At 40.8% G+C, this 21,884-nt stretch overlaps 1 protein-coding gene, 1 long non-coding RNA gene and 5 other non-coding genes across 8 annotated transcripts; 5 read left to right on the forward strand and 2 right to left on the reverse strand.

The window, feature by feature from the left end:
- The first annotated feature begins 877 nt into the window (after positions 1-877).
- Positions 878-950, forward strand: trnam-cau (transfer RNA methionine (anticodon CAU)). Its single transcript has one exon. It is a non-coding gene; the product is annotated as a tRNA-Met (tRNA).
- A 5,400-nt stretch (positions 951-6,350) lies between these two features.
- On the reverse strand, positions 6,351-6,433 carry trnal-cag (transfer RNA leucine (anticodon CAG)). Its single transcript has one exon. It is a non-coding gene; the product is annotated as a tRNA-Leu (tRNA).
- A 551-nt stretch (positions 6,434-6,984) lies between these two features.
- Positions 6,985-7,056, forward strand: trnap-ugg (transfer RNA proline (anticodon UGG)). Its single transcript has one exon. It is a non-coding gene; the product is annotated as a tRNA-Pro (tRNA).
- Positions 7,057-7,563: 507 nt separating this feature from the next.
- On the forward strand, positions 7,564-7,635 carry trnac-gca (transfer RNA cysteine (anticodon GCA)). Its single transcript has one exon. It is a non-coding gene; the product is annotated as a tRNA-Cys (tRNA).
- Positions 7,636-9,368: 1,733 nt separating this feature from the next.
- Positions 9,369-9,442, reverse strand: trnat-agu (transfer RNA threonine (anticodon AGU)). Its single transcript has one exon. It is a non-coding gene; the product is annotated as a tRNA-Thr (tRNA).
- Positions 9,443-15,282: 5,840 nt separating this feature from the next.
- LOC115053215 (uncharacterized) lies at positions 15,283-16,276 on the forward strand. 2 transcript variants are annotated; one of them, XR_003841431.1, is made up of 3 exons: positions 15,283-15,331; positions 15,961-16,113; positions 16,236-16,276. It is a non-coding gene; the product is annotated as an uncharacterized LOC115053215 (long non-coding RNA). The 2 variants fall into 2 exon arrangements; XR_003841432.1 differs by lacking the exon at positions 15,283-15,331 and adding an exon at positions 15,340-15,646.
- A 746-nt stretch (positions 16,277-17,022) lies between these two features.
- On the forward strand, positions 17,023-21,435 carry LOC115053047 (protein NLRC3-like; the record flags this gene model as incomplete). Its single annotated transcript, XM_029517611.1, has 4 exons — positions 17,023-17,233; positions 17,381-19,160; positions 19,263-19,436; positions 21,057-21,435. Coding segments are annotated over 4 exons (2,361 nt in total), but the record flags the coding sequence as incomplete, so codon positions are not given.
- Positions 21,436-21,884: the final 449 nt, after the last annotated feature.

Consider the following 21,884-nt stretch of genomic DNA (forward strand, 5'->3'; position numbering starts at 1 on the left):
TTCACATTGTAAAAAAATACATGAAAATATATAAAACGGTTAAATGAACATATTGAATTTAATTGAACTGAATCAGTCAGACTGTATCATAATGATTCTAAACTTTCCACTTGCTTGTTACGAATAATTATATTGATAATAGTTTTTTATTTTTCCATTATTTGATAACATTTTGCAGCACACAGTAAAAACGAATGTTAAACATTAATATATAATATATATATTAATATATAAAATATGGTCTTTCATATTCCAAGGTACATAAACAGTGTTCTACATTGCTCTGTGTGAGATTTGCATTTACAGACCTTTTTTAACATTGCTTAAGTTGGATGAGGATCCAGTCAGGTCTAGCAAATACAAATCACCCGAGTACAAGCTCGCTGTTCATTTGTAAAAAAGTTTCCTTTTAAACATCCAGTGCCTGCATTTTAAAGCATTAATCTCAAAGTCAGGTCACCCTTCGAGAAAGGAATACTTCAAAATACAAAATGTTTTCGGGGGGGGGGGTTTATGTTTTCACTTTGTAAAAAAATAGTCAAGCCTCCTTTTTAACAGCGCAGCAAACAGCCAGCAAACCAATAAACAGCTAATACAGTCTGATTGAAACTGTAATTGTAACTGTACAGGGAGATGTGTCAATGAAGAATGGGGAATCAAAAAGAGAAAAGATTGTCATGTTTAACATGGATGTGTGTTTATCATCATGTGTTGATTCAAACAGCCTCTGAAAAAAGGGAGAGTGGCTAAAATAGGATTTATTCCAGAGCTTTGCACTTCTGTGCTGTGCATCATACCGGCCTGCCCGGTGTGTGGCTGGTTCAGCCCGTGTTGTGCGGGGTGCTCCTGACAGGTCTGAGGTCTTTCAGGCATTCAGGCCTCGTTGGCGCAGTAGGCAGCGCGTCAGTCTCATAATCTGAAGGTCGTGAGTTCGAGCCTCACACGGGGCACAACTTTAGTTAATAATGAGGAGTTAGTAGAACCTCAGTTCCTTTAACACTCTCTGGTTTACATGACTTCTATGACATAGACAAGTATAAAGAATCACATAGCAAGTGTTATCTCACTTTTCCAGTTTAAAGACACAACAGCAGCTTCTCTGTCAGAGTTGTGAAGTTCTGTCTCCTCAGTATCTACTTCTCTCCACCTCAGAGGACCGGAAGTCGGCTCGTCCGCCTATCAGCTGTGTGACCGTGAATCAGCAGGAGACTATTTTCTACTTTTGTACTGAGACTTCACAAAACAGTGATTTTTACATAGGAATTGGTTTCCGTAGTGATCCACACAGAGGAAGGCAGAGAGCATCCTAAAATACTCGGACCGTGTGTGCAGTTTGGGACACATTCATAAAACAGGGCAGAACCAGCAGATGGAGCTGTTTGGATGTTTCTATCATATGATGATGAAATCTAAAGGCTCTCTGATCATCACATTGAGAAGTTCATCTGGTTCGTGATATTTCTTCATATGATAGTGAGGTAAAATGTGTTCAGTGGGATGTGTGTGTATCCAGCAGGACTGACAGCTTCATGTGGGATTCTCACAGAGATGATTCAAACCTGATCACAGTGATCAGTATGGATATACAGTATGTTTGCTGTCAGTGGAGGAAACTCTCAGACAGGACTAATAGTCATGTTTGGGATGTTCCTGGATTTGAGTTGAATGAGTGTAAATTCTCTCAGATTTTAACACACGTTCGCACATCCACCTCTATTCAGACATGGAGTTTACATATTGTTTGGAATTCTAATGTGAATGTCACAGACAGCATTTTTTGTCAACACTTGTTCTTTTAATTCATGTTAAAAACCCATGAAGCAACATATTTGATTGGGTATGAGTCAGAACTCATCCACCTTCAGACTGGACATCTTCTGACTGTAGAACTGGAGCTTTTTATACATCTCACTGCAGCACAATAAAGTCCTCTGTGAGTATTGTGTGTCCCACAGTGTACATGACATCTGAGCAGCAATACTTCCACCTGCTGGAGATTTATTGTTACTACAGCTGTAAAATAAATCTATCAGAACATGAACTCAGTCTGTAGAATCCAGAAGATTAATGACACACTTTGTCCTGCTGTTATGGAATCAAATCTTACTTTAGGTTTTCTATATATTAAACTCATGAGCACTGTTGGGGATCAAACAGAAAAGGACAGAGGTCTGAAAGAAGATTTTTTTTTTCTTTTAATTAAAAGAAACAATGTCACAACAAAGAACAATTTACACCATTAGGAAATATAACTCCAAAAAACTGACAAATATAGGCCCTATTTAAGAAAGGTCAACTAAGCATAAGGAGACTGAAGCTTATACATAAATGAACAGAACATACCTGACTCACAAACGGCACGCTGGGGTTTTTAACCAACGGACTAATACTTCTTTAAACTCACGGGACAAGAGTGTTTCATTTAACTCGACATAAGTCAGTGAAAAAAACTATCAATCAAACTAAACAGATGCTGAAAACCTGCTCCCTGCTCTTCCTCCACCAATGCTCTGCTCCACTTCTTCTGGGCCTTCCTCTCCATATTTAGCTTCCTGCCAGGAACTCAGAACTGAAGGAAATATTTTAGACATCAAATGAAAAATAACATGAAACCAAGTTTCCCGGTTGGGGAGCTACAGAGGATGTTGGAGAATCTCTGTAATCTGCACAACATTAAAATCTGACAGTGTTACAGTTGGCTTTGTTTAAAGACAGCATGTATCCTTACTCTGTACTTTTCCACTGAACCTAAGTTTCTGTTTTTCACCTGTCCACTGAGCTCCCGTTACACAGTGTGTGTCCTTGAAGGTCCAGAATTATAAGATAACATTTATAGAACTGGTCTACAGACCCAGGTAGGTTTGGAGGTCTACCAGGTCCAATTCTCTCCAGATGTCCCCAAACACATGGTTTGTCATCTGTCAACAACCAACAATGACTGCTAGAGTCAAATATTCTAACATCAGTTTGAACCAACATGAAACTATCTGAGGTTTAAATAGTGTAACTACAGCTGCTGGTCATTCAGTCTCTGTGGGGCAATGAGCCAGTGTGTTTGGCTGCTAACTGAAAGGATGGTGGACAGGAACCTGCAGAGAGATGCTGCGGTTGTGAGTTCAAGCCTCAGCTGGAGCATCTGGCAGTCTGTGGATTACTCCTGGAATGAACTTAATAAACTTTGCACAGTGTAGCAAAAAAAAAAAAATATTCTGTGATGTGTTCACACTGTTAATGAAGCTCCAAAGACAATCATGGCCATGCCAGATAACTTTGAGTTCTGCCGACAGAAGAAAGAACCAAACTGGGCAAGGAGCCAAATGTTTGTTGGATCAGGCATCCTGAAATGTCTCTCTTTTGTGCAGTCAGGATTTCCGAGCAATCTCAGACTGTCCCTGTTTTACCAGCAGCCCTACAAGTGAATCTGTCTTTTTCTTTTGTCCTCAGTAAACTAAACTACATTTAAAAGCTTCACAAAGTGAACAAGCTTCCAATGACAACCGTCCCAACTAAAGTCTCCATATTGTTCAACTTTTGCCCAAATGATTCAGTTGTGGAACTAATTTTCACTCCTATGCCGATGATCCCCTCCAACGAGACAACGACCTTTTGTTACTCAGTGTGATTCAACTTTGTTAAGATTTGGCAATATATATGAATAAATCTGATTTAATTTGAATCTGTGATTTTTGTTTTGGTGGCTTTCAGAATTTATAATGAAACTAGTTGTGCTAACTCAGACGTGGCTGGATTTGTGAAGTAATGTCAAATCTGTAAATATTAGTCAAAGCTGTGTTTTATACTGCAAGCAGCACTGAGTTTCTAACATTCAGGAATTGAAATCCCAGCCTTCCACAAGACAGGCAGAGATCCTGTCCACAAAGGAGTTTAAACAAAGAACATCCCTGGGTGGGCTTGAACCACCATCCTTTCAGATAACAGCCAAACACATTATACATTGCACCACAGAGACATGTTGAGAAAATGAAAGTGATGAACTGTGGATGGCAGCCTGGCATTGTGCATCAATTTGGAGAGCAGCAGCGGTCAGGTGGACAGGTTTCCTTCAGCAGTTCTGCCCTCTGTGAATACACCTGTTTGGTCACACCCTGTGTTGTTATTGTTTTCACCAGCTTGATGAATTGGTTGTCACATTTGTTGCTGCTAACAACCTTTTCAAAAGAAAAGCTGTCACAAAAAGAACAACAGCATCAAACGCACGAGTGATGAGCACGGAGACTTTCGATTTGCAAAGTTTAACAGGCTGTTGATGGTTTCCGTTTTTAACAGATGCCCCTTGACAAGCAGAGAGATAAGAACTCATCTTCCTTTCTTTTGGCTGGAACTACAAAGCCTCTTCAGTTTTCAACAGCATTGTCATCCATTGGAGGACTGTTTGGAGCTTCATCAGCCTCCTCACCAGGGTGACCATTCTGGGAAGTAGTGGAGTCAGGGTCAGGTCCTATGACAGTTGTTGCATCAGCTACATCATCCATTTAACGTTTTTGTTTTGCAGAACGAATCCTCATGTTTCCCTCAATGAAGGAAAGATTGGTTGATTGATTGGTCCTTTTAATGAAACTTATATGAATTTAACTCAACAACCTTAAACTTTATCAATGAGACACTGAACCCAGGATCTCCTGTTTACTAGACAGGCTCTTTGACCAACTAAGCCACAGCACCACTCTGATGTACAGGGATGTATTTTGGATCTGAAAATACCCCCAACATATGTGGCTGACCATCATGAGTCTTAACAAGGTTTCTTTAGCATATAATGAACTGTCACATTAATGTCCTGACTGTGCTGTGTGTAAATAATGAGTCCTGCCAGATACCTTTGATTTCGGCCGACAGAAGCAACAACAAAACTGGAACTATTTGGACTGAACTGGATTTGAAACCTTCACTGTTGGACTTTGTAGAAGTGGGTGGTGAACATCCAGCATGAATTTAGACATCCACCCAGTGGTAGTGTGGCCGAGCGGTCCAAGGCGCTGGATTAAGGCTCCAGTCTCTTCGGAGGCGTGGGTTCAAATCCCAGCAGTGCCTCATTCATAATGTAAGATGTAGATAGGAAACACTTATACATGGGAAGTGCACGTTCTACCACTGAACTGCATGCTCTGGCAGCATTAGCTAAAAAGATAGCTCCTGAAGCTATATGCTGTCTGATGAAGCCTTTTGGATGAGATGAGGACATTGATGATGCTGCTGAATTTAGGTCACCTGCACTTATGTCAACAGTCAGAGCTCCATACACAATAAGAGTACTGAAGAAAAAAACTTTAAACATGAGCTCTGTGTCATGAGCCTGAGGTCTTTTTCCAACCAGTGGACCCTGGTGGTCATTAGAAGTGCAGCTTAACTTATCAGATACAACAATAACACAAAGTTACAATGATCAGAGCAAAGACTGCAGATAGATCATTTTCTTTGTAACAGTTTAGTGATTAGTTTCCAGCTGGCATTGTGCACCATGCAGGGGATGTAGCTCAGTGGTAGAGTGCATGCTTTGCATGTATGAGGCCCTGCGTTCAATCCCCGTCATCTTCAGCGTTGATAATGAAGCACAGGAAGTACTTATCTTGCGCAACACCCTGATCTCTCAACTATCCACTCAGCTTGGAGCAATTTATCCTGTGTAGTCATCCTACCAAATTACCAAAGTGAACACAAGTGTACATGTGATGACAAAACAGCAGCAATTGAAGTCCACTTAAAAGCAAACTCGAAAAAACTCCAAAATATAACACCGCTGCAGCAGCAAAGGAGAAACAGCATGAGAAGCATTTACTACTCAAGTCAACGTGTAAGTTTAGATGTACTCTTCAATTGATTTTACATTTACCTTTAAGAGGTAGTTTACAGTTATAAATATAAATGGGAATAAAATCTGATTTTCATTTCATCATCAAGAGGATGTCTCCACATGCACACTTGTTCTTGGTGTTTTCACTTATTTTTAAATAAAAAAATACTATTTCATTCATCCAAGCATAATTAGTTGTTATGTAATATATATTTTCTGTGTGGCTTAGTCTTAAAATTATAATGGTTGTGTGATCAACTCCTGCCTGAAATTTGCTTAAAAATTTGCCCATCAAAGTGAGTCCACAATACTCAAAGACCGCCTGATTAGATCGCACAGAGGCTCAAAATTTGCATTTCCTCATACGTGTGGAGTGGACAAAACCAAGTTGTTTCAATTTACCAAGGACAGAATGGCAATATTTCGACATGTCAAAGGAATTTTGCTCTTTTAAAAGTTTGGGCGGTCAAAAGTAGACCAAAAGAACTTTGTCCCCAAACACACCTTGCTGCAGTTGAGGTGAAAGAAAAGTGGTCTCTGTCAGAAGTGGGATTTGAACCCACGCCTCCAGGGGAGACTGCGACCTGAACGCAGCGCCTTAGACCGCTCGGCCATTCTGACTACAAAAGCTGCAACAATAGCCGAAAAATTTGCTGAAAAATTAGCCCATCAAGAGACGGAGACATGCGGAACTTTTCCTGTTGCAGCCTGCTATTCCAGCTAGAGTTATCCTAAATACCTGCCTTTAAGGCCATCGTGAATGATTTCTAAATATCTTTGAAACCTGTTGATGGTGAACTCAGAGGTTGTTAAAGGGCCTTTTCCCAAAGCTTAGCTTGCATGCTAGTATGCCAGTAGAGGGGACTTAGCTCAAATGGTAGAGCGCTCGCTTAGCATGTGAGAGGTAGTGGGGTCGATGCCCACATTCTCCACAAGACTTTAAGTTGCACCAATGGCCACCATCACTTTGAGTTACCGATGTGGGATAGATCCTCAGGACAGTTTTGTGCTTTGCTTTACCGTGTTGTCTCTCTGCAAGCCTTTGATGGAAGTTCAGTCCACAATTTGTATCAAATCTTCATCAAGTTAGAGCGTGGTGCTGATAACACCACAGTCATGGATTTGTGACGAATGTGGGCATCGATCCAGCTACCTCTCACATGCACATCAAGGGCTCGTTGGTCTAGGGGTATGATTCTTGCTTTGGGTGCGAGAGGTCCTGGGTTCAAATCCCGGACGAGCCCTTCACATAATGTGTCCAATAACCTGCACCCCTATTCAACTACTGTAAGTATAGTATTAGGCAGAATGTTAGGTATCTACAATTAAGGAAGGAAAGTCTGATGTAAATGCACAAAGACAAAAGGCAAGCTTGTGGGTTCACAAGATTATATCAGGGTCTGACCTTTTCCTGTTCCATCAAAGGAGATGCTGATTCTGTGATGTCACAAAGGTTCTAATGACATCACAGAGATCAAAGACTCCTCCCATTTTTTTTCATGACCTCCACAATAGAGTGCACTCTGTTAATGAAGCTCCAAAGACAAACGTAGTGTGTCACTTCCTTGAAGGTTTGAATGATGTGTGAGTCTGAAGAGCTGCTGCCTTTGATCCATGTAACAGTGTATCTTTCATCCAAAGTCACAACTTTGAGAAGTTAGACAATGTGAGACATGTGGCATTATTGCAGTGAAACGGGTGTAGTTCAGTCAGACCTGCTGATCTGCAGTGATGGGCTGTGTGTGTTTATGGGGGGTGTAGCTCAGTGGTAGAGCATTTGACTGCAGATCAAGAGGTCCCCAGTTCAAATCTGGGTGCCCCCTGCCACCACCATGAAACTACATGTTTTCATACGCAAGCAAAAAGAAAAATCTTGCCTTTGTCTTTTTCTGTTTGATCCCCAACAGTGCTCATTAGTTTAATATATAGAAAACCTAAAGCAGGATTTGATTCAATAACAGCAGGACAAAGTGTGTCATCAATCTTCTGAATTCTACAGACTGAGTTCATGTTCTGATAGATTTATTTTACAGCTGTAGTAACAATAAATCTCCAGCAGGTGGAAGTATTGCTGCTCAGATGTCATGTCCACTGTGGGACACACAATACTCACAGAGGACTTTATTGTGCTGCAGTGAGATGTATAAAAAGCTCCAGTTCTACAGTCAGAAGATGTCCAGTCTGAAGGTGGATGAGTTCTGACTGCAGAAGAAAGTTTCAGAGCGTCTTCCAATGGCTGATTATTGATCTGTGATCAGGTTATCAATCAAATATGCTGCTTTCTGGGTCTTAACATTAATAATAAGAACAAGTGTTTACAAAAAATGCAGTTGAGGTTGATGGTAAAGTGGTTTGTTTTAATGTAGGACTCTGCATCTACCTGAACCTGTTTGACTGCAGATGTGCATTTTCATTTGGACCCCAGGAAGAGTAGCTGCTGCCTCATTTGTGAAACATTCATTCATACGTGAGGACATCACGAATATTGTTGGAATAGAAAATCTTATTTTTTCTGTGTGTGCTCCTGAGAAAGAGGCTCAAATCCAAACCCAGGAGACAGAAGTTGAGTGAGTCAGTGAGGAAGAAGCTGCTCGTTCTCCTTCAACAGTTTGATCTGAGGAAAAGTCACTTCCTCTTTTCAGGAATCAACTTCTACCATCTGTCCACTAGATGGAAATAACTGAGCATCAACTGAGAACTGAGTTCTTCATCATCTGGAAACAGACAGCATTGTTTTCTTCAGCTGGAGCTCTTTGTTCAAATCTACATTGAGATTCAGAGCCAAATGTTTTTCCTTTCCTGGATTTACTTCATCATTTCAGTGACTCTGTGGATTCAGCTGACAAATGCAAAATACAACCAACATTTAAGTGATGACGTGTTGAAACAAAACTTTATTGATTCAATCTGGTCAGCAGAATATAACCTGATGAAATCAGCTGCAACATTAAACTGGAAAAAAACTCAGCAGCTGTACATGCAGTGACTAGTTCTCCTGCTCAGGTATCGTCTCTCAGGGCATCATGTGTTGTCTTTGTGTGTTTTTGTGTCCGATGCTTCACAGCTCACAGGCCAAAGTACGTGCTGGCCTTCATGACTCACATGTACAGATCAGAGAGCTCAGCTTGCTTCAGAGCTGTTATAATGCTCCAAAGCAGGAGGTGGAAATGACTTTTCCTGTTTCAGTGATGGAGCAAAAAGTCACTGTGTGTTTGTTTCTTTTAATATTGATCATTGTAACCTACAGCTGATGAAAACCCAAAAGTAGTTTTTTTTTTCTTCAACAAGGAACTGCTGGGATGTAAACACAGGCTGCTTTAACCAGCTGACAGCATTGGCTGTGAAATCATTCAGCCTGTCATCGGCTGAAGTCCACAGCACTGTACTCAGCTGTTTTTGTTGGATAGTATCTGGTTTGGTTTCACCTCTTCCACAAAACTCCAGGATGTGTCGAAGGGAGACATGAAGACTGTGCAATTAACTGATTGGTCAGAGAATTTTAATGGAACTCCTGCAGAAGAAGTTACATGAGTATTTCCTCGACAACCTTAAACTGAGGTGCTGCTGGGATTTGAACCCAGGATCTCCTGTTTACTAGACAGGCGCTTTGACCAACTAAGCCACAGCACCACACTGAAGTCTAAAGATGTACAGAGGATCTTAAAATATTTCAACATAAGTAACTGATCATCATCACTCTTACCAAATTTTGTCTCCTGTGAAAAGCAGTCAATCACCAAATTTCCTTCTCCCAAACACAGCATGAGCCATAAAATTACTACTGCGCTTGCTTCACTTGTCACGATCCTGCAGTTAACACAACCAGACTGATATACTACAATAATGATTAAGAATCACATGTAGACTACTGTCTGATTCATATTTGGCTCAGAGCACTTTAAACACGCTTGCAAGACAACCAAGTTCATGCCACAGACATTCTAGTCCCACTGATGGAAATCCAAATTGAAGTCGGCCAGGATGCAACGTCTTTGAAAGGAATGCTAAACTTCTGTACAAGTAAAGACGGGCTTCCTCCCCATCGGGGAATGTAACCACAGTCTTCCATGTGACAGAGCGAAGACACTGCGCAGTCGACTTTGACTTCCGTTCCTTTGCAGAAACACAATCGAAAAACAAAGTCGCTTCTGCTCAGTTTTGAGCTAAGGACCTTTTAAATGTGAGGCAACCATGACACCTACTCCACTACAGAAACTGACAATGTAGGAGCTGCACCCTGAGTTATACCTGTTGATCAAGTATCTTTCAGTTTTTTTAAAGACTCATCTGAAACCCCATTCAATGCAATCTGACTTCTTTCAAAAACCATGGACCCGCCCCCCTGGTGGGCATCAGATAGACTCCAGGTGGAAGTCTTACTTTTTTTTGTTTATTGGCTCACTATATGCCAATATAGAAAGAAGCTGGACTTGAGAGTTTGTGAGGTTGGATGCTGCACGCTGACTGGTTGTGTGTCCGGGACGCTTCAAGGACATCTTTTCTGCCATTCTCTGCTCCAAACATTTGGACACAGCTTTGAGGAGTTAGAAAATGTGAGACATGTGGCATTATTGCAGTGAAGTTGACTAATGTGTGTGGTAGTGTGGCCGAGCAGTCCGAGGCGCTGGAAATCACATACAGTCCTCCACGCTACCAACTGAGCTACGAAAGGGAGCCACTAAAAACGTGTTTGATTCTCAGCTTATGTGTTATGTGTTATGTTAGAAACTCTGCTGCTTGTAATATAAAACACAGCTGCTCTCCATGTGATACAACAGTGGTCACCTCCTGTCTGTCGGCAGACTCATCACCGTGGATGAGGCCGATGAAAAGGATGACCTTTGAACCAGCAACCTCAGGATTTCAGCTGTCAGCCTCTACAGGCCTCCACACTACCAACTGAGCCACACATGACGCCCTGAGAGACGATACCTGAGCAGGAGAACTAGTCATTGCATGTACAGCTGCTTCTTATCTGGAGTTTTTTTTCTGTCATCTATAATAAAGTAGAAAAGAGACACAGCTCCACAGTAACAGAGGTGTGCTGCTGTAACGCTGAGTGCTGGATTCATGTTCAGTTTATGGTTTTAGAATCAGTGATGCATTCATGTAGAAACATCAGTTTAATGTTGCTGATTTCATCAGGTTATATTCTGCTGACCAGACTGAATCAATAAAGTTTTATTTCGTGGGGTAGATTGTTTGAAGGAGCCGTCAGCTCCAAAGATTTAACCCCCAACTCCGCTGCGTCACAGCTCCGGAACAGCTTCTGCATCCAGCAGCCCTCCGCAGCAGATCAGCAGAGTAACAGATACGTAGAGTCCGAATATTTCCGGATGCCGGAAAACGGCCCATAACAGACTCTCAGAACAGGTCGAGCGGGACGGAAAATAATACGAAGTGTATTTTCAAAAACAAAACACACCTGGACGGGGACAGACCTGAAATCAACAGGTCATCCCGTTGACTCCATGGACGAGGAGACCAAATCACAGAATAATCCATCATCCGCCACATCCGGTAAAGACACCCATAAAAAGGATGCAGCGTGGAATACCAAAGCAGGAGTAAGTGGAGGGATGATAAATTACTGATTTGACCCAATAAATATCATCTGGTTCTCTTTATATTTATCGGTGAGAGTACGGAGGAGTTCTGGAGACATTCCGCATCCAGTGTAATCCGGTTACACCCATAACAGAGGAAACACACACAATAGACGGAACACACACACACACACACACTCAGATGGGACCACCTGACTTCCAGTAACCGCAGCAGCTGAGAGGAAAAGTGTTCAGAGTTCAGCCTCCATTTTGAAGCTGTCGGAGCAGAAGCAGGGAAACTGAAGGCTGAGGCCGGTGAGTGTTAACATTATTATTATTTCACTGTCAGTTTGTCCCTGTGGACTGTGGAGGGACGAAGACTCACAGTGGACTTCTGTGGATATACATGTAGATATTGTCTTTATGTTTTTTCATGGAAGCTGCAGTTAAAGTTCACCTTCACTCATCAGCTGCATGAAGATCAGTTCGACCATCAGGTAACATAACCAACAGCCTTCTTCCTGTTTGTGTCAGTGAATGTTGAACTGATTTAAAGTCAACAAAATGGGAATATTCAAAGATTTAGCTATATTTATGTATAAAATACTGAACTTCACTCCATCTCACTACTACAAATCAAAAAGTGACATATTTAAGGTATTTATATTTACAAATTTTCTTTGAAAACTGACAGTTTGATGCTCATATCTGAGACCATGATGATCATTTTCAACCAGCTACCTTCTCAGATATATAAAGAAGAGTAACTAACTGAGATGGGCTGTTGAAGAGCTGAAGAACATGACAAAAAGACCGGAAGATAGACAAAGTGATAAAAGAACACAAACTGTTCAGTTCTGTTTAATGTTCACTATTAAAATAAACTGTTATATTAATTTAAATGTTGCAGTCAGTGAATGCTTTAATCGGGATGATGAGCCATCAAACTCCTCACAGCTCCCTGTTCAGATTCCAGATAAAGAGGGTTGGTTGTGGATGATGTGGTTACTTAGTAACAAGATCTCTTCAAATGTTTGTGATAAAGACATGAACTCATAAAATTACTGCTGAAAACATCAGCACATCAGTTAAACCAGCAGAATATCATCTGACAACTCACTTGAACTGAAGACAGTGAAGTGTCAGCATTCTTTTTTTTTTTTATAAGAATGAATATAAGTCTATCCTGAGTAAATGTCACTGTAAACTTTAATAATTATAATGATGATATGGATCTTTATACAAATAAACAGAAACCTGCATGATCTACATCAGTCAGATTATTATTCTGTGTGATTGGGATAGATCATCAAGTGTAGAGAGCAGCAGGGTCCCCTCTCCTCCTCCAGCAGCATCGCACACTAATATTGTGAGCAGTAATGAATTTCTTGGCAGCAGCTTTAAATCAGACTGCTTCTTTTTCATTTCCCCGACAATCTGTCACTCAGGACTAACAGTGTTCTCTTCTAAAGTTACTTTCTGCCATTAGCCTTGTTTCATTTAGGTCAGAACTTGGGCTTTCAAATAATGTGTGTTTTCTTTTGTCAGTTTGATCAATCATTGTTTCCTCTTCAGTAAAATTGAGCAAGCTTCTTCAATAATTACATTTTTCCGAAAGAAAAATACTGAGCTAAATGCAAACTGGGCAAATGAGGGTGTGTTGGTTATCACCATGTAGTGGACAGATAGTAGAACTTCATCACATCCTATTTGTTTCTTATCAGGAGAAAGAAAAGTGAAGAACGAGCAGCCACATGTTTTCTGAACACACAAAGCTGGAATGTGTGTAAATCAACCTGAAGTGAGTTCAGCAGGAGAGAATCTGTATATTTCTGATCAGCAGGATCACTGTGATCACATTGTACTTGTTGATTTAGATTTTTATGTTACTTTTGGCAGCAGTTTGATTATAATCTGAGTTTATTGATGGAGGTTCCTCAGAACCGGTCAGCTGGCTAAGAGGCCTCTGAACTCAGTTTGACTTCAGTTTCCTCGGTTCATTTGTCTTCCAATACATTTAGAAACAATAAGAAACAAAGGCAGCACTTTAATATGACCAGTTTGTTCAGCACAAACAGTTTGATTTCTCCACGCTGTGACTGATTTAATGTAAAATGTTCCCACATTTTTTATCACCATCTAGTAGACAGATAGTAGAACTTCATCACATCATGTTTGTTTCCTGTGATGAGGAAGAAAACTGGTTCAGTAACATTGATGTCAAATCTTTCCATTTTGTTCCAGAGCAAAGATGAGCCAACCATATTTTTTTTAGGATTTTTTATTTTATTTTATTATTTATCCTCTTAATCCATGAGAAAATACAAAATAATACAGACAATTAAGAAACAGTTGCCCCTGGACATTTATATTTTGTCTTAATTTACATGATTTTCCTCTTTATTACATGATATTTTCCTCTTTGAAAATTACCAAGGTATATGAATAGTAAAAATAAGAATTAAATATTGAAATGATAAAAAAATCCAAATTTCTGATGATTCCATCTCTTGGTTGAGCACAGAATGACATAGTTGTTGTTTCATATCACTAAGGGTTTTAAAAATGGAACTCTGAAGTTATGAGGCTGTGACTTCTCCTCAGATCAAACAGACACCAGGACTGATGAGGGAGAACAAGCAGCTTCTTCTCTTCGCATGAAGCTGGAAAGTGTAAGAAAGTCTCCCTGAAGTGAGTTTAGCAGGTGAGAATGTGTAAATGTGTGAACAGGATCACTGTGATTACACTGAGCTGTTTATTTACCTTCCTTCGTTTCTTCCTATTTCGTATTGTATCTGGAATTTGTAGTGAATAGTTCCTTCGCTTTGTTCTTGCTCTGATATACAGTCAGAATCTTAGACTTAGTAAACCCAAGACTTTTAAATAACCAGAGTTAAACTCGATTTTATTTAAATGGTATTTAAATGGTCACCACAAATTCATCTAAAGTGAAGCAGATGTTTTTGTCAACTTAACTTTCATGATAAGGCTTCAGTTAATTTCCTTGAACTGGTGTGCAGTGTTATAGTTGAGCCATGACAGGACAAAAATGTCAGAAGTGGTCTGATACTTTGGATGAACTTGGCTGAGTGAATTGAACTCTTACTGTTAATGGTACAGTTAACATTTTTCCAGATACAGTGAAGCCATTGATTGAAGCAGCACTTCTTGTTTAATGAGTTATTTGCTCAATAAGGTGACATGAATTAAAGCAGCTCCATCAACACATCCTACAGTCAGATACCACCATCTAGTGGACAGAGAGAAGAAGCACCATCAGAGCTGAGATACATTTCTCTGAAACTTGCAGATTACTGACAGATCAGACTGATTTGTGTATGAAGTTGTGGAAGCACAGTATTTAAATAATATGTCAAAGTAACAAATGTTTGAGATGCATCCTAATTATCAGATGAGAGAACCACCTCCTCTGGTCTGGGGTTTCCTAACTGGTCAGACTGGTTTAGTTATAACTGTTGTTTGTTTTTTTTTTACTTGGCTTCTGAAGGAACAATCTGGCCCTCAAAAATTTCATTACGATTCTGGACTTTCAAATTATGCCAACCTATGGTGATCACAACTGTTTCAGGGATCCATAATTCTTCAACTTGCACAAATAAAAGTAAATGGTGATCTGAGTTTGTTTGAAATTTATTGTTAATGCCAATGTATAACATTGAAGATCGGGATTAACATGAATCAGAAATGTTCTCTGTTTATAAGAGAATCTGACTGAAATCAACACAGAGAGAGAAAAGTCAAACAGTTTGTTGTTGGGAGTTAAAGGCTGACGTTAGTGACAGTAATGATGATTATGTGTCCTGTGATATAAATCCTGTTGTAATGAAGCTTTGTTGTGTTTGTGTGAAGGTGGAGGCTCAGCTATGAATCAGTGTGAAGACAGAGAGGAGGGAGCCCCTCCCTCTAAAACCACTCTGTGTGGGGAACATGAGAGTCAGACCAAAGCTCAGAGGTGAGATGAGGATCTCTAACTGTCCATCTGTCAGAGCTCAGCACTCAGATCACTGCTGCATCATTATTCACTCTCACTGTCAATTACATTTTTTACTGCTGAACTTTTACTGCTGTTGCTTGCTTTGTCCTTGTCTCCACTGGGAGCTCAACCAGGATGTGGAGATTCTTTCATTCATATTCACCAGTCCATCACAGGGCCAACACACAGAGACAGACAGACAAACAAACAATCTGCCACACTCACGCTCAGACCTCCAGACATTGCTATTGTGGAGCAACACCACTAACCACGATGCCGCTGTGCTGCCTGCATGTAGAGATATATTTATTATTATTATTATTATTATTATTATTATTATTATTATTATTATTATTATTACTAATATTATTATTATTATTATTATTCTTTGACTTGCACATGTCAATAATATTTTATGCAAAATACTTCACTTGAGTGAAATGAAAAAGATCCAAACTTAAATTTAACAAAAACATTGCACGGTAAAATATTCTGGCTGATTTGTGGCGATGCAAATGAAAGCTGAACTTGGCTCATTTATTTGAAACTGATCGTTTTCTGCCCACTTTTTTGGTTAATTCTTTTACTGTCAACACTGTTTCTACCAGACCAGATTCTCCTGAACTGAGCTGTATGTCCATGAAGAGTGATTGGTATATGGAGCATCCTATTGACTTTAAGGGAGGACAACAGTCTGCTGTATCCAGCTGTGTGTCCATGAAGAGTGATCAGTCTGTGGATGGCTTTATCAAAGAAAAAAGGTAAAAGCTGATCATTTGTTGTTGTTTGACTCATTAAAGGTATCAAAGCTTGTCTATCAGTTTCTCTGCTGTTCATAGAAAACTCCTGGAACAAACTGTGTGTTTGTGTCTTTTCTCCTCAGAGTTCAGTCTGACAAACATCATCACACAGACCTGGACTCCATATTTATGGTGTGTAAATGTTCATCCAGTGACTACAACAGACACCAACAAAGACTTGAAGTTTGAAGCTGCACTCTTTAGACCAGTAGAGCTTTACTCTGTGAAAGACAGGAGTTGAATTGGGATTGAACAGGTTTGGGGTGGGAGAGAGTGGGAGAGGACTGGGAGTTGTAGTTCACCACAGAGCAATAATCCATCAGCCTCAACAGATATGTTCTGTATGAATATGGTCTGTTGGAGACTTTTACAAAACATTTCTGCTCCTTCTTCTTCATCTACAGTGAATCTTAAACAAAAGTTTATTTAGTTGTTTTCCAGATAATTTCAGCTGCGACTTAATAACAAAGACCAAAGTTAATCAGATTCAGTCCTGGACCTCCATGGACTCTGTCTCTACAGGGTTTAAAGATGGAATAATTCATCAGTGAACTAGTTCAGGTGGTCTGATCCATCTTCAGTCACAGTTAATACCCTGAATTTTCACTTCCTAAGTTGATGTGTTAAAGGGCTGTATCAGTTTGGTCTTCATGTGATGATCAGGATCTAAAGTCAAACTTAATAAGTTACACCAGTGAAGTTAGTTTAGTTAAGTCAGCAGGTCTGAATCTTTCTGTGTAGCTCTGGAAAGAGACGTGGCAGCAGATGATACAGCAGCAGCTAAAGTTGAACTCTGCTGACTGATGATCTGATGCTTTGATCCATCAGTTTATACTGAGAGTGAACTTTACACAGGATGTTATTGTGTTCCAGCTGCTGGAGGAGAACATCGTCTGTTTTGTGAAGAACGAGCTGAAGAAAATGAAAAGGAGTCTGAGTCCAGATTACCCACAATTCATGAAGAATGAGGATGATGAGGTGGATGAAGAGCAGAGGAGGAGCAGAGAGGCATTTCTGAAGATCACAGTGAACTTCCTGAGGAGGATGAAGCAGGAGGAGCTGGCTGACTGTCTGCAGAGCAGTAAGAGGATTTAACATGATGGATCAATTAGACATTTACTAAAGTCTGAGGAGACGGAGAGAAATATGATCATATTCTTATTCCTTAGGAGAAGTAAACATCAACCTTGAATTTTTTTTAAATCTAATTTATTTTTTCTTTATTCAGAAAGTCGTGCTCAAGTTTGTCGAAGTAAACTGAAATCTGGCCTCAAGAAGAAGTTCCAGTGTGTGTTTGAGGGGATCTCTAAAGCAGGAAACCCAACCCTTCTGAATCAGATCTACACAGAGCTCTACATCACAGAGGGAGGGACTGGAGAGGTCAATGAGGAACATGAGGTCAGACAGATTGAAACAGCATCCAGGAAACAGAACAGAGCAGAAACAAGCATCAGACAAGAAGACGTCTTTAAACCCCCAGCTGGAAGAGACCAACCAATCAGAACAGTGATGACAAAGGGAGTGGCTGGCATTGGGAAAACCGTCTTAACACAGAAGTTCACTCTGGACTGGGCTGAAGACAAAGCCAACCAGGACATAGAGTTCACATTCCCCTTCACCTTCAGAGAGCTGAATGTGCTGAAAGAGAAGAAGTTCAGCTTGGTGGAACTTGTTCATCTCTTCTTCACTGAAACCAAAGAAGCAGGAATGTGCAGCTTTGATCACTTCCAGGTTGTATTCATCTTTGACAGTCTGGATGAGTGTCGACTTCCTCTGGACTTCCACAACACTGAGGTCCTGACTGATCCTACAGAGTCCACCTCAGTGGACGTGCTGCTGACAAACCTCATCAGGGGGAAACTGCTTCCCTCTGCTCGCCTCTGGATAACCACACGACCTGCAGCAGCCGATCAGATCCCTCCTCAGTGTGTTGACATGGTGACAGAGGTCAGAGGGTTCAATGACCCCCAGAAGGAGGAGTACTTCAGGAAGAGGTTCAGACATGAGGAGCAGGCCAGCAGGATCATCTCCCACATCAAGACCTCACGAAGCCTCCACATCATGTGCCACATCCCAGTCTTCTGTTGGATCACTGCTACAGTTCTGGAGGAGGTGTTGAAGACCAGAGAGGGAGGAGAGCTGCCCAAGACCCTGACTGAGATGTACATCCACTTCCTGGTGGTTCAGTGCAAACTGAAGAAGGTCAAGTACGATGGAGGAGCTGAGTCAGATCCACACTGGAGTCCAGAGACCAGGAAGATGATTGAGTCTCTGGGAAAAGTGGCTTTTGAGCAGCTGCAGAGAGGAAACCTGATCTTCTATGAATCAGACCTGACAGAGTGTGGCATCGATATCAGAGCAGCATCAGTTTACTCAGGAGTGTTCACACAGATCTTCAAAGAGGAGACAGGGCTGTACCAGGACAAGGTCTTCTGCTTCGTCCATCTGAGTGTTCAGGAGTTTCTGGCTGCTCTTCATGTCCATCTGAACTTCACCAAGTCTAGAGTCAATCTGAAGTTGGAAGAACCATCCTGGCAATCCTGGTTGCGAAACAGATTCTACCACAATGCTGTGGATGAGGCCTTACAGAGTCCAAATGGACACCTGGACTTGTTCCTCCGGTTCTTTCTGGGTCTTTCACTGCAGACCAACCAAACTCTCCTACGAGGCCTGGTGACACAGGCAGGAAGTAACTCAGAGACCAATCAGGAAACAGTCCAGTACATCAAGACAAAGATCAGTGAGAATCTGTCTCCAGAGAAAAGTTTCAACCTGTTTCACTGTCTGAATGAACTGAATGATGGTTCTCTGGTGGAGGAGATCCAACAGTCCCTGCGATCAGGACTTCTCCCCACAGATGAACTGTCTCCTGCTCAATGGTCAGCTCTGGTCTTCATCTTACTGTCATCAGAAAAAGATCTGGCCGTGTTTGACCTGAAGAAATACTCTGCTTCAGAGGAGGCTCTTCTGAGGCTGCTGCCAGTGGTCAAAGCCTCCAACAAAGTTCTGTATGTACAAATAAGTCCATCCAGATCAACTGGATCTTTTTTTAGTTGAGAATCAAAAACATGTTTCTTTAATAATTTCTTATTTTGCTGATTCCTCTTCAGACTGAGTGACTGTAACCTCTCAGACAGAAGCTGTGAAGCTCTGTCCTCAGTCCTCAGCTCCCAGTCCTCTAGTCTGAGAGATCTGGACCTGAGTAACAACAACCTGCAGGATTCAGGAGTGAAGCTGCTGTCTGATGGACTGAAGAGTCCACACTGTGAGCTGGAAACTCTCAGGTCAGAATTCATGATTTTGTCAAGACTTTTTAAATATTCTTATGATTGTTCATTAAATCAGGTAAAATGAACTGAAGAGGTTGTTGATTTGGGAGATGGTCATCAATATAAAACGTTTCATGCTCCATATGAGAGGAATGTCTGATACACCAGGACGAGACCTTAATGCACGACTCACAGTTAGTTTCCAGAACAACAAGGTCTTTACTTTGGCAGGTTCGGTACCTGTGCAAGCAGCAGAAGAGGCAATAAGACAAATATTTGTTCTAATTTTTCATTAAATCATGTAAAATTACATGAAAGCGTTTGTAGATTTGGAAGGTTGTCATCAGTATAAAAATGAAAAAAGAAAAACCGCAAGCTTATCTCCTGAAAAAGGAAACTGTTGAAAAAGGATAATGAAAACAAATACATTTTCTCCCCTACAGCTACTATGACTGCCATTGCAACACAAAATAACAAAAAACAGTAGCAATTAAGAAAAAAAACAAACAAACAAAAAAAATCAATCAATCAATCGATTAATCAACCAAATCCTTTATTTGTCACAGAAGGGCAAGTAAACAGTTGTTTAACCCCAAACAAAATGCAGCACAGCCCAGGAAGATGAAATCAAAACCAAATTATATTTATTTACATAGAACCAAATCATAACCAAGTTACATCAAGGCACTTTACATATCGAGCAGGTCTAGACCAAACAATGATTGAAAATTGCAGAATGAGGACAGGGAGAGACAGAGACTTTGTGAGAAATATTTTTTGTGGTATGTTGGCACATGCAAGGAGCACTAATCCAGAGCTGGGAACAGGATGGAGGAGATGTCACCCCACTACAGAAGAATTTACGTTTTAAAGAGGAGAACCAGCCAATCTCACCTCTACACCTGAACAGGAAATGGGACCCATTCCCAACCCAAATCACCATGAAGAGCCAACACTGAGGTCCATTTGTGTACTGCTGTAAGATAACCAATAGCTCTATGATGCTGAGTATTACAAAGAGAATATTCACAGAATCCCCAGACAGCAGAAGCATCGTCTGACACACACACACACACACATTATAGAACAGAGTGAAAGTATGAACTCCCAGATGAGCACAGTGTTCAGACTTGTTCAGGGCTCTACCTGCAGACTGAGCTAAAACACTGACAGCTGGGTTAAATGTCGTGTTGGTCCAATGTCAGGCTAAGACATGTCATCTTCATGATGAGTTGGCTTTCTGTCTAGAACTTTCGCAGCTTGTTCATAGGCTGTTTGACTGGTTTTAGAGTGGACTTACCTGCCAGAGCTCAGATTGTTATACAGGAGTTTACATGTGGCAGAATCAGATAGAAATAAAGTTTGGCTGACTCTGCTGTTTGGTTATTTCTGTTATCAGAATGTTGACACTTTAAGTCAGTTCAGGTTCTTTACAGTGTTTTATTTTCTCATTAAATCTTGTCACTGTTTGTATTTGACTGTTGTGAAGCTGCTTCCTGTTGGTTCAGCTGTTTGACTTTCATTTTCTAAACTTCTACTTTCTAAACTTGCAGATCTGAACAGATGATGAAACAATGAACGCTTTAAAGCAGGAACTTTGTCTCCTAAAGTTACGTCTTTTAATCCTTCACTCAGGTTGGAGGACTGCAGTTTGTCAAAGCTCAGCTGTTCTTCTCTGGTCTCAGCTCTGAAGTCCAACCCCTCCCATCTCAGAGAACTGGACCTGAGTCACAACAACCTGAAGGATTCAGGACTGAAGGATCTGTGTGGTTTTCTGAAGAGTCCTCACTGTAGACTGGAGACTCTGAGGTCAGTTCAGATATTGTTGTAGGTCTTTTATCTTTAATCCAGAATTTATATTCACATAGAACTTGAATTTATTCACCACAATAATCAACAACATTATAAATAGTTGTTGTTTCTTGATTCCAGTTGTAATAATAATAAGATAAGGTAATACTTTATTGATCCCCATTGGGGAAATTCGATTGCCACAGCAGCATAAGGCAAGAGAACAGATGGCAAATAAAGAAATTAAATGGGACACAGAGGACAAGACACAAAAGACAGAGACAACAATACCATAAAAACTGCTACAAGAACAAAAGTAACAAAATTTGCAGATAAGGTGGCCAGCTGCAGAAAGTGACTTGCAGAAAAAGTGACCAGAAACTAAATACAGATTAGACATCTAGGTCAGAACTGTATGCTATCCAAACTGCTGTTGTACAGTCTGAAGATGGTGGTGGGCATAAAAGAGCGTCTGAAGCTGCTGAAGCTGGATGATCTGCTGGCTGAATGAGCTGCCCTTCACCCTCCACTCAGACACTGTTTCCAAACAGTCCAAGTTCAAACCCACCACAGAGCTGGCTTTCCTCACCAGCCAGTTGAGCCTGTTGACCCCCAGTCTTGGCACCACCCCATCAGCAAACTACAGCAAAGAAGAACTCATCGGCAACCGTA

This window comes from Echeneis naucrates, chromosome 2 (genome assembly GCF_900963305.1).
Source record: "Echeneis naucrates chromosome 2, fEcheNa1.1, whole genome shotgun sequence".
Classification (NCBI taxonomy): Eukaryota; Metazoa; Chordata; class Actinopteri; order Carangiformes; family Echeneidae; genus Echeneis; species Echeneis naucrates.